Below are 12,726 nucleotides of genomic sequence, written 5' to 3' on the forward strand. Positions count from 1 at the left end.
ATTAGTTTCAGTTCTAGCACTTACTGTAACTCCTGCTCCAGGTGATGGGCCATTACATATGCTGTGCCACTAAATCATGCAAAGACATGAAGAAATAAAGTTAGTAAGTTAAACAGTTGAAAAGCTGCGCACAGGCTAAGGACACTACAGGCAGCTGAACATGAGAGAGCTTGTGCCTTCTGCAGCACTGAGCCAGCCTCTTACCCAGAGACATCCGCCCATTCCTCATCAGCCTTGGTCCCAGTTCTGGACCAGCAGATGAGCACAGGTAGAAGCTGAAAGCACAAAGCTCGTACCACAGGGCACACAAGTGGTGCTCGCTCTGCAGCATGCACAGCAAGACTGTGACTATTTCTTCCTTGGTTTAATCAATTTAATCATTTAAATCTCTCAGATGTGGGCAATTGCACTTCTGTATCCAATTTCTGTTAACGACAGACTGATTATTTTAAAGGGAAAAAAACAGTCTAGCTAAAGAATTAACAGATTCCTAGACTAATACCTAACAAGCTCCTGAGATTTAACATAGCAAGTAAGAATGTGAGATTATGAAACTGCTTCAGACCGTGTCGAAGTCCTAGCACTAAGGACAAATCTGTGTTAAGGAATGTAATTTATTTAGAAGCTTTCATGCAATTCCTTTATCCTTACTTGGGAGATGGAAATGACACGGTGAAGATGCTTGTGTGACAGGCATTGACGGGAGGAGGTCGTGCCATGAAATTCAATCTTGCTCTTATGGAAGATAAAAACAAAATAATTTCTTCTTCCAGGGAAGTTGAGCTAAAGGAATGTTTTAAATCTGCTGCACCAGATACAGTAATGGGACCTCCCTGCAGCTTTGCCTCCCCTATGGTTTCCAGCTCAAGTCTGTGTCTCATTTGCTGCTAGGTGGAATAACACCCACTTCCTCAGATTGCTGTTACTTTGCATTATGTGAATAGATCTGTTGCTTACAGGCATTGCACTCACAATTAGATCCATTCCTTTGCAGTGCTGCTTACAGAGGGTTGAATCTTCTCCATCCTTTTTTTCTATTTAAGTGACTTGATTAAAGCATATAAACAAAGTCAGCCATTTCTTGTCTCCACAAAACCAGAATTAGCAAATGGTCAGGGTATCAATGTTCTTTTTTTTCCTTTTTTTTTCTTTCCCTGCACTACATCAGGGTTTTCCCTAACATGCAGTTTTTCTATTGGAAGGTATAGCTAATAATTGACAAGAAATGATTAAATTAAATTGACAAGTAAAGAATAAATACGTTAAAAAAAAAACAAAAACAAAAACAAAAAAACAAAACCTCTTGGAGATAAATGGAATGGATTTAAATTAGAAGGCTTTGTTATAGAAAGGTTAGGCTTTTCTAAATAGACATAGTCCACCCACCCAAGCAGTTGCAGCCTGTTACTGGATATGGTTCTGCTACACATTTTTTCATTCAACTATTCTTTGTTTCTCTTTTTCAGTTTGCATCAGTATTGGCAGAAGGCCCTGCAGAATTACCATTGGTCTCTATGGCTGATGATTTCAGGATTATTTTGCTGTGCCACATTATAGCCCTGCCAGTATGCATGGCCACAATTTAGCGAGTGCTTTAGTAATCTAATTCATTCATCTGCAACACAGATTGCAATTGATCTTGAACATATGTCTGAAGATTGAATAGTTACATTAACAGTCATCCATTTAGAAATACAGTGATTCCTACCAGACAATTTTATGCTAAAAGCAATATATAGTGAATAAACAAAAAGCTTACTAGACATAACACTAAGAAGACCAGGAAGAGCCCATAACAGCAAAATCAGATTAAATCTGAAGCCATTTGATACTCCTAATTAAAACTAATTAATCTTTGCAGTGACCTAGTGGTGTGGTTTGTATTGCAAGTTGACAATATTCCAGGAACTCTGAGCCAAAATAAATTATTCTATGCTCTTTTCTTACCTGTACAAAGATCAATAATACCTCAGGGCAAACACAGTCTATAGCCAATCTCTTAATGTAATTTATATTGAAGAAAAATGTCTCATGGCAAAGAAAAGCACAAAGCAGCACAACATTAATGGAGGTGTTTGTGATGCACTGTATATACATTTTAAAAACTCTACAAGGTATGTACAGCAATCACTGCGTGTTTTTGTGCTTTTGATAAAGCAGACTACAAAGAATGAGGGTTAAAATTCAGGTGCCTGAACTCTTGCTCCCTTATTTGTTACTGAAGTCTCTCATTAATTTACTGCTGTTCACAAATACTGGTTGTCCGTGTGTCTAGTACATTATATAAATAAAAATAAGACATTGGTACAAATTAGAAATTTAGTTTAACTGTTGACTTTTTTTTTTTTGTTAGAAAAAATTAAAAATTTTAAAGAAATTATAGAATAATACACATTTTAAAAATTTAATATAAAATTGGATCCTTTCAGGGCACTTACTGGGTACGTGCTTAAGAATTTTATTTAACAGTCTAAATGCATGAACTTAAAACTGTTCTTATTTCAGGTAAGTATCATGATACACTTCAGCCACAGTTGGATTTCAGGGAGGTGGGATGCACAAATGAGCATAGTGTTATCAGAGAAGCTATTTACAGCACAGGGAGTACAAGTAAATGTAGCAGTGTGAAAGGTGTCTGACAGCACACGTACAGAAATTGTTATTCAGGGCTGTTTCAGTTTTCATAATCCCCAGATTCATATTCTTCCTCATCCTCATCATCAGAATGGTCATAGTAGTCGTCATAGTCAGTGTCATAGCTTGCACTTCTACTGCCAGCAGTTAAGGCAAAAGCAGAAGATGAACCTGCATAGCAAGACATCATGGAATCCTAATTAATTTAATTGTTAATAGGAGTGAACCGGACCATAATGTTTTATGTGCTAGCTTGTAGGACTGGCACAATGCAAAACAATAGCAAAGCTGTTTCTTGTATCTTACCAAACTCTTATTGGTAAGGTACAGTTTCAATCCTGACTTTTTGAAAAGCAAACTGAATAGATAAATAAATAGATAAACTGATAAATAGATAGATAGACTGAACTGGTGGTTCAAGGACTGCCTCAGCTGCAACAGTTCTGGGTTCAGAGCTTCCTCTAACATCCCAGGGCTTCTGTGGGATGAGGATAATGCCACTGTGTCTCAGATCTATGACTATAATCCTTAGTGTTCTGTTTTCTTCTGGAAGGAGATATCATTTGAAGCAAAATATTACGCTATTAGCACATCATTATTTTTCTCCTTCAGAATTCATAGGCACTTCTGCATTATAAACCTTTTGCAGGTTGTTTACGCATTTCTCTATTCTTCACACCAAAAAAATACCCAAACCAAACCAACCCAAACCAAAATCAAAAAGAACAGTATACCATCAATGACTTTCAATCTCGCAGAGGCGTATGTTGCACCATACTTGTTTTTGGTATGGCAGATGTAGATGCCTTCATCTGATTTTTTGAGGCCTTGAATCTGCAGCCAGCCTGTCACACCGTACTTCTGAGGTCCACCTCTGGCCTGTGGGAAGGGAAAGAAACAGTCAAAATGAAATTGAAATCAGGTAGTTAGGAGGCAAGAGGATATTTCTAAAAATAATTGTGGCCAGATTTAAACATCATTGCAAATTTTGCTTTGTTTACTATGTCCTGCCATCATGCTTTGATTCTGTGTTTGATTCTGCTGCCATATGTTCTAACTTTTCATTGTCTCTGTGCCTCTCAGTTCATGCCTTCCTTGCTTTCATCTTTAAACTGCTGCCCTTTGCAGAGCTTTGATTCCTGGTCTGCTTCTGCTTCCCAGCAGTCTTCCCGTCTCTTGTCCTGTCACCACTTCTTGCTGCAGCTTCAAAGCACTGCCACTTGTTCTCCAGCTCATCAGTTTCTTTAGGATAAGAGTGGCATTTGAGCCTGGGCCAAGCTCAGCATCCAATTTTAACAGACATAGCATGAGCTTTCATAGTTAGTCAAAATCAGTTTCCACTGACTGACTCCTGCCAAAGCCTTTTAATGGGGGGCTTTGTTTTCCAAACAAGTAATACAAGTACAAATCAGTTAAATGTTAACAGAGATGCTCTCATGCTCACTCTCACCTGACGAGGCAGGTTAACAGGTTAGCCTCCGAGTTGACCACTGTTTGGATGTGGCTCCTTGCACCGTTGTTTCTGAGCAACTATTAAGTTCACTAGTCCCACTCATTCATGCTGTCTCTGAATACATTTCTAAATAACTCTAAATGACTCCTAATACTTTTCATTAGTTTTTTTCTATGCTTTTTCTATCTATAATTTTGTTCAGGTTGTGCTCCATGTCTGCAGGATCTTCTTGCTTTTCATTTGTGTATCCAGAAAGCTAGATTTGTCGTAGTCTGTTCAGATCCTTTGTCCACTGGAGAAGGCATGCTGGTACAGTCTCCTTCCTTCCTGCAGTCTGCAGTGCATCTGGCTCTGTTAGCTCTTCTCCCCCAGAATGTTGTTTCCATTAAAAAGAATTAGCGTTTTGATTTAATTTTAGCTCAAACCTTTGGGCTGTTTCTACATTTGCTCAAAGCCCATACCAATGCCATTCCGCTCTTTCCCTTCAGACTAAAACACAGTATCCTCCATATAAAATGAGCAAATTTCTTTGTTTTCCTTTTGAACACCTCAGGGACTGGACCCAGATGGCACGTCTCCAGAAACAGCATCTTGCAAAGGAGAACTTTAGATATCTGCCAGAATGATGCTTCTGCATGAGGAACAGAAAAATAGCTGCCCACAGCCATCTTTCTCAGAGTGCACCTTTTTTACACGGTACCCTATTCAGTTTCTCCAGAACTATGCCTGCATAAGGAGAATCTTACCTTTCCCTGAAGCAGGATGGATGGTACCCACCCTGTTATTCATTCTGCTTGGACTGCCACAGCAATGATCCCTGCACTGGCCAAAATCAGAATCCACAACATAATCATAGGGCCCCTTTGTTTATTGCAACAGCATTGCATCCTGCGAGAGAACTTCACAACAAATCCCCCTACTCCTCACTGCAAACCATAAGATGCAAAAAAAGCAGTTTTTACCTGTACTGAGATGTGGGCGTCATCTCCTGGTAAAAACATTTTATTCCCCTTTTTTTTCCATTCAAGGTGTGGCATAGGATAGGCTGACACCTCACAGCCAAAAATGACATCGTTGCCTGTGAAATTCTGGACATCCTGAGGTGGCATAGAAATCACAGGAGCTGCAAAGACCCAACAGTACTGCTTTAGGAGACCGTGAGCAAAAGCCAACACAAAAGGATGTAACACCAGTTCTTGTTTTAGGTAACTTTTCCACCTCACACATTTGGAAGACCGAAAGATTCCAAGCAGTTTTTAAAGCTCAGAAAACTTCACATCGCATTGAAGTGTGAACAGGTATTTTAAAGACTTGTTTTCAAGGATTTGCTTGTCCTTTCTTTGTGCACATGGTCATGAAAGTTAAGATCGAAGTTCAGTTTGTGCCATTATGGACTGGACTCAAGGCCTGTCAGTCTGGCACAAGTAACTCATCCAGACCTTCAGAGGAAGGTACAAGAAATTCAGTTAGCTTAAAAGATGAAATGCTGACTTAAAGCTTATCAAAACTTGTTTAGGGGTTGCATTGCCTCCAACTTACTTTGTTGTAAAGCCTCCTCTTCCTATGTAACCCATGGAACTCAGTAACACCATTCATGGGTTCCACGTTTATCCTCACTTGCTATCAATTTCAACTGATTTCCTTGTGTTAGGAAATATAAGTATTAAAAGTAAATGAAATCGAATTATTTTTTAAGATTTTGAGTTTAGTGAAATTAGTAGATTTCCACTTACTTGCTTCCTATTATTATTTTACGCTCATCCTCCTCATCCATTTATTTACTGCTTCTTCAAATTATTCTTTTCCACTTTTTCCCGAATAAAAAGCTATCAACAACCACGAGAGGGAGCCAGACCAGGGTTTTGAAGACGTTAAATAAACCGTCACCTGATGCGTTCAGGAACTCTCCAAATACATATCCATCTACCAGCATGTATAAGCATACTCCCTTTTAACAGGACATGATGGTATTTAGTGGCAGAAGGGAAAATAACTTCTTTACTCTCACTGCAATTCTACTGTTCTGGAAATCTCATTGCATTTTCTCTCATCCAATTCTGGTCAGTGAGAAATGTTTTCTTTTTAAGGTATGTTTTCCTTCTCTTTTTATTTTCATAAATAAAGTTTTTTTAAAAAGAACTTATTTTCTGGGCTATTACACTTGTATTTAATTATTGCTTGTATTTCGTACCGATGCTTAGGAATTTCTCTTAAACAATCAGTGTGTTTTTACTCAAAGCATTTCAGTCAGTATGTAGGCACATATTTATGCTTCAGCAACTGAAATTACAACATTTCACTCCACGTTTTGAAGCAGGGTTTCTAACATGTCAGTTTTTAAGAACTGATACCTGTGCTGAAAATATCAAATGTGCACTGCTTAAAGTTAATTGAAAAACAATTACACAGAAAAGTATCAACTTCCCAGTTATAAATTCCTCTTAAAACCCTCCCGATACTCTTTAAAAGTGAGGATTTCAAACTCAGTGGGGTACCTGAGCCTGGTTATGCTTGGTCTTTTGTGAGAACTGTACTTTCAGAACCCGTATCTCCTTGTAAAAATGCCATGTTCCAATCAACACCGACTGACTATTTTGGACGGCAGTTTTTTTGTCCATGAGCAAGGGATCAGACATTAGAACACACAGTGGAATATTAAAACTCAGAGCAACTGCACTGCCTTTAATGATGCACCCGCCTGGTCGGGGTTAGGCAGCTTCGATCAAACAGAAGTGCTTTTTCTGAATTTGAACACACACAACAAACACTTGTGACATCTACACAAACTTGAAGTGCCTCCAGAAATAAATAATACAAACCCCGTGTGTCTTACAACACCAGTTTGCTGTGTGAACACAGAGAGATGAACTTAGACTTATCAGAAGTTTACAAGCTTCCTAACTGAGTGTTTCAGAGTTTGCGTTCAAATTCTCCCATCTGCATCTGCATGGTGTTTGTTTGCTTGTTTTGCAAAACTGTGTCTTTAAAAGCGAGTCTTTGCTGGTATGATAACCAGTTTTTTAAAATAGATAAGTTTTTCTTAACAATTATAAACAGTGTTCTGTTGCCTCTGTGTACAGAAGTGAATGCACAGCAGTTGTGCCTTGCCTTGGACAATTCCAGACACAAACTATCCTCCTGTGTTACAGAATACATAAACCAGAAGCCCACAAGCCAGGAAAAGTCAAAACGCTGCTTCACCTTTCATAATTGCCTTTAACCACACCAGACAATTGTGTAATAACAGGTTTTTGTTCCTTAATTCATATTCACTCTTGTTAACCTGGATGTGATTTGATGAAAATGGCAGAAAAATTGGTGGATTAGAGGTTTTTTGTGTTTGTTTCTTTTTACTCTAAACATTGAATTACTGTTTGTTTTTAACTTTATAAGTTTAATTTAAGATTTTATGTTATTACGCGATACGGCTAATTACAGGGAGAAGCATTGCTGGTTCTGTTACCTCATTAAATTATCAGCAGGAAGGCTTTGAATGGGGATAGATTAAGCGTGGAGAATCTGTATATAATCACTGTACTTAGTAACCTTGGTAAATTATTAGATAAACCGATCAAAACTAGCATTTAGAAAGAGAAGGGCTTTCTTTCAGTGTTACTTTAGGGAGCTAGGCCTTTTTCTTGCCCTTTTTCTGGTTAGAGATGAAAGATAAAAGGCTGTGCTCTTCTGATGAAAGGAGTTTATTGTTATTTATTTATTCATCGCTTGCTGTATACAATTAATCCTTTTGGCATCAATAGGAAACAGCAGATGCTTTGAAGGAAAAATAGCAAAACAAAGTAGTTGGAGTTGACTGAAGGTTATATTTATAGATTGGTACTAAAACCCCACAGTGTTCAGTGTTTATTTCTCATGCAAATTGGAGTCAGTGGAAAGCAAGCTCCATAGTCAGGAGGCTGCTGCTGCTGGAGCCAGGCTCCCTGTTGCCTTTTGTTATTGGCCACTGCCATGAAATAGCCTAAATCACGGTGCACTTTCACATGCCCACTGCATGCTTCAGGTATCTGCAGTGGCAAGGAGAGGGGGCTTACTGGTAGGCTGTTGTGGAGGACCAAGACATGGTGCCCACATGGTACCACCTCTGTGGCCCAGGCTCCTTTCAGGTCCTAAATACAGCCTACAAAAGCAGCACAGGAGCAGCTGCTCTGAGAAATGAGAAGAGGGGCACTGCAGCTCTGTCTCCTTGCTGCCCCAGCACACACCACAGGCCCAAGTGCCATTGGGCTCGGACACCAGCTGCATGCTTCTGTCTGCAGGAGCCAAAGTGATTTGTTTTCTTAAATAAACTGCACAGCACTGAGATAGTTATGAGCATAGCACTGACATGGTTATGAGCATATGCCCAGGCATCTGTGCTGTTCAGTGAGCTGAGTCATCCTAATAAATGTCTCAGTATTTCTGGAGAGAGGGTCCAGCCTTATTGGGGACCAAGGGAAATGGTAAAATAGACACTGGGGTGATGCCTGTGTGCAGAGAAGCTGATCTTGTTCATCGTGCTTAATGAGCAGCATTACACACCTCAGAGGTAGCTCCAAGGCCAAATCAAGCTTTTTGGCTGGGTCTGTTTTATTAATTAGAACAAAACATTGCTTTAGGGTGTTCAGGCACACAGGCTTAGATCAGTTTTTATTTGAATGGCACTTCCAACTGAAATGTCCATGAAAGGGTTATGTTGCAACAACTAGTGCTATTTTAATGCCAGATAAGAAAACATACCTAAGGGCAAACAGGCTTTCAGTCATACTGTGAGCTGCTGTGCACTGAGTTTCCTAAATGTCTACAGACAAGTCTTACTGCCCAGCTTAATACCTTAATGGCAAATAAGTGATTCTCTAATGGATGCTTCTTTTGCGACTAGAGAAAACGAAAGTCTGGTATTAGCTACTCATCACTTTTCCTTTTAAGCATTCAATATCCAGTGTCCATTCGATATAAGAGTGCAGCATGTGGTCCAAATTGGAAGCAATACATTGCCAGCAAGGAATGGGTAACACGCACCTGAGTCACTTTCATATGCAGACCTTTGCCAGAGATACAATTTTGGATTCCTAAGTATGACCTGTTTGTGACTGAGAAGCCTCTTCTACTGATATTTGAGAAAACATTTCCTTTTAAAAGAAAAAAACTTTTTCCTTTTCATTCTATGTTCACCTGATTTAGGTGAAAGGTGCCCAGGAATAATAATGTAAAGAATGAGAGCAGCACATGAACAAGAGACAAGATTCCCTCTTACAACCTGACTAGGAGTCCTTCCACTAACAATCACCACGGAGGAGCATTTATTCACTGTAAGTATCTTTAATAAAATTGTTTGATTTTATCCTAATATATGGATTTCTATTTCATAGGTACCTAGATTTTGTGATTCATTAATTAGATTGCTTTGGATGTTTTTGTAAAAAGCATACAGAGATCAATTAATTAAGTCCTATCTTCTTTTTCCTCTGCTTCACCATTCTCTCCTATATATATACAGATACGTGGGTATGAATGAAGTCTGCTTTGTCATCACTGTTTCAATGTCATGTCAGTCTTCATATAATAATTTGCCCAGTCCTCCTAGAATCTGTTCATCTACTCCCAATTACACATACAATTTTTGTGGAAAATATCTAATATTCTGCTTTTTTAGTGCAGATCTGGACCGTAGATTTGTGCCTTACTAGTTGCCATGTGATATAAGATCCACTAAGCAAATACAGAGGCTTATTACACACAAGATTAAGTACTAGCTACTGAACCACAGTTAACACAAAGTAGTATTGCAACAAAATAATGATAACTAGAACAAAAACGCAGCATTAGTTCATTGAAGTTAAGACTGGAGCATCTATTAACATTTCAATCAGAATTGCAGCTTTTTTTAGTTTGAAAATAACTCTGTACAGGTTACCTGATTCACACGGTCCTTTATGTTTCATGCTGATATTTCTTTTAGTTGCATAAGCCTTGTTGAACTGACAGATGTTCTCATAGGTTTTCCCGTCAGATCCGCAGATGCTCTCTTGAGACTTGCACACACACTGGGGTTCAGGGACTTCCCCAAACCTGGCTTCATCGGCATCCAACCTGCACTCGAGGTTATCCCCACACTGCCCATAAAAATGATTGCCCTGGTCCAAATCACAGATCTGACCTTCCACATTTCCACATTCAGAACAGCAGCCACAATGGTCCACTACAGTCCCAGCCAGACAGTCTTTTGGCTCAGAGCAAAGTGCCAAATCACATTTTCCACAGCTATCTCCTTCCTTTAAGAGCCTCCACCAGCCTCGGTGGTACAAGGCAGGGAAACTCTGAGAAACCTGCACCAGTACTACCAGCACTGCTGTAACCACCGGGGGCTTCATCTTGAGAATGTAACGAACAAGCAGAAAAGGTCCTTGGAGTAAAGCCAGGAAAAAAAAAAAAAGAGCTTGTGAGAGAAAAACGTCACAATCCTTTTTTGTTTTAGAATATAAATTCTCCTGCAAGCACAGGCTTTAAGAAGAAATTAGCATCGGATTCCTAATCTGGAATTGATAATAAAAATGCATACAAACCCACCAGCTTTTCCCTAATGCAGTTTGGAATGCGAGTATTGCTTGCACGGAAACCAAACTGCCCCTTCTGACAGCTCTCTGAAAAGCTGTTTGCTCATTGTCTCCTTGAGCCAAATTTGCAAAGCATTGCTCTACTGAAACAACATTATGTTGCAGCTGTGTAGAAAAGGGAACAGAGTAAGTGCAAAATGAAGAAATGAACCACTAAGAGTATTTTATTTTGAAAAAGGTTAAAAAAATATATAAAAGTGGACAGAAAGTAGCATCTATGCTACCAGCACCCTGGAGCTCAGCTGGTACTCTAGAGACTAGAGCAAGGTTTAGCACCAAATTTCACCTTTTAATGACCTTATCTAGGAGTTTCTGAATTAGAAATTTACTTACAGGCTCTTTACAAGCAAGTAACAAGCCAGGACATCTGAAACTGACTTTGAAGTCTTGGATTTGAGAGGATGGGTGCTTAGACCCAGTAAAGAACCCATTGTTCCTCCGTCCATTTATCTTTTCTTTAGTATTTACGGGTGTCTGTGGTTTGCAATCCAAAATAATTCAGTCCACATGTTTGGCGCTTGAAACAAAGTCCGAGTGATGGAGGACATGTGCCAACATAAGCAAGCTGCTGCAGCATCTTCAGACGTACCAGAAAAAGGTTTTGCTGAAGTTAGATGCATCACTTGTTTTTTCAGAGCACTTTTCTGCTTCTGTTTCTTAAGATGTGTTTACACCACTGATTGATGAAGGATGATGAAAGAAGTTATGGTGATTTCTTCTCCATTTCATTTGTGCCTAAATTTCTGCCAGTGAAGGGAGATGGAGGTGCAGTTGTTTCTAACCAAATGTTGTGCTTTTCTCCATAGACCTGGTGATTTAGGCATGCTCCTTCGCATCCTGCCTCATACCAGAATGTCCCCCTTCTTTACAATCCCAAGAAACTGCAGTCACCACTGTTCAAACTATATGCAGCTCAGTGAGATGCATCTTACTATCTGCTGGAAGTAGAGGTGAAGCATGCTGGACTTAGAGAATCTGTAAACATGGCTCACTACCACTACCTACAAACGTCGTTGTGTGTTTGTTAGTTCAAGGCAGCATTTTCAAGACATATGCATAACACTGTTAAGAAAGAGTAAATGAGAGAGAAATCACACTTGTACCTACTTGTCTGAAATATTATATACAAGTAGCTTTTTCTGCTCCCTTTATGTCCATGGTGCTGTGACTTAAGCACCATGAGTGATGCATTTAGTTGTATATGCCTTACACTTTCTGTCTACATCCATACAAGCAATTCCTGTAGGGAAATGTGTTTACTTTCCATCCAGAACATATTCATGGCTTTTCCCAAGTTCAGTTTCGTACCTTCTACATCACTCGTGCCTCATGCCTCAAGTGGTTTAAGATCACTTCCTTCTCCACACTGCATATAATGCAATTTCCCAGCACTGGTAGAACACCTATTCAAGCCAGTCTGGAGTGAACTGTAGGGCCCTTTTCAATGCTGAGTGATGCCTGGCCTAATTCATTTTCTCCACTGTATGCTGATTTTGAACACAGAATAAGACTACAAAGGAGTATAGTATGTGTGTAATTGATGCTTTTAACATTGAGAGGCAGCAAAAAAAAAAAAAACAACAACAAAAACCAATGAACTTAATGGGAAATTGATTTCTTGTCCCACTTTCTTATTCTGTTTAATGTGTTTTATTTCACACTTCCTGTCAAATTCTAATTGGACATCTAGTTTTGCATTATAGAATCTACTCATCACTGTCTATTTTATTGTTTCTGCATCTGTAGGGAAGAAGTAACTAAAGGATAAGGATTTGCCAAGACTCATAAAGTAAAAAATGTTTGTGGAGGTGAAACAATACATACAAAGTGAAGCAAAAACAAGGAGGAGCTGCAGGCCAACACTGCCCGTGTTAAGACTGAGCTTTGCTCTTCTTCTTCCAAGTGATATAAGCTGGCTTAGCAATAGGGATCAGTATATTAGTTTAAGGACTAATGTATTAGTTTAGCAAAAGGGATTGATGAGTGCTAGTTTTAAAACTTTCCCATTTAGCCTTGCTTGGTGTGTGT

At 39.2% G+C, this 12,726-nt stretch overlaps 1 protein-coding gene across 1 annotated transcript; it reads right to left on the minus strand.

Moving 5' to 3' along the window:
- Positions 1-2,434: 2,434 nt before the first annotated feature.
- On the minus strand, positions 2,435-10,713 carry LOC116231977 (kazal-type serine protease inhibitor domain-containing protein 1-like). Its single transcript, XM_031598010.2, has 5 exons — positions 10,652-10,713; positions 9,999-10,487; positions 5,050-5,210; positions 3,369-3,513; positions 2,435-2,805 (listed from the first exon to the last, which is right to left on the minus strand). The coding sequence occupies exons 2-5, from the start codon at positions 10,453-10,455 to the stop codon at positions 2,675-2,677; spliced, it is 894 nt and encodes a 297-aa protein (XP_031453870.1). The 5' UTR covers positions 10,456-10,487; positions 10,652-10,713; the 3' UTR covers positions 2,435-2,674.
- Between the last annotated feature and the right edge of the window lie 2,013 nt (positions 10,714-12,726).

This window comes from Phasianus colchicus, chromosome 15 (genome assembly GCF_987193195.1).
Source record: "Phasianus colchicus chromosome 15, bPhaCol1.hap1.1, whole genome shotgun sequence".
Classification (NCBI taxonomy): Eukaryota; Metazoa; Chordata; class Aves; order Galliformes; family Phasianidae; genus Phasianus; species Phasianus colchicus.

Excerpts from the sequence above, each read along its gene's own strand:
- LOC116231977 (XM_031598010.2), bottom strand. The coding sequence starts at position 10,455 with ATGAAGCCCCCGGTGGTTACAGCAGTGCTGGTAGTACTGGTGCAGGTT. Across the intron at positions 3,514-5,049 it reads ACGCCCACATCTCAGTACAG|GCCAGAGGTGGACCTCAGAA; the intron begins GTAAAAACTGCT and ends CCCTTCCCACAG. Across the intron at positions 2,806-3,368 it reads GAGATTGAAAGTCATTGATG|GTTCATCTTCTGCTTTTGCC; the intron begins GTATACTGTTCT and ends CTTGCTATGCAG.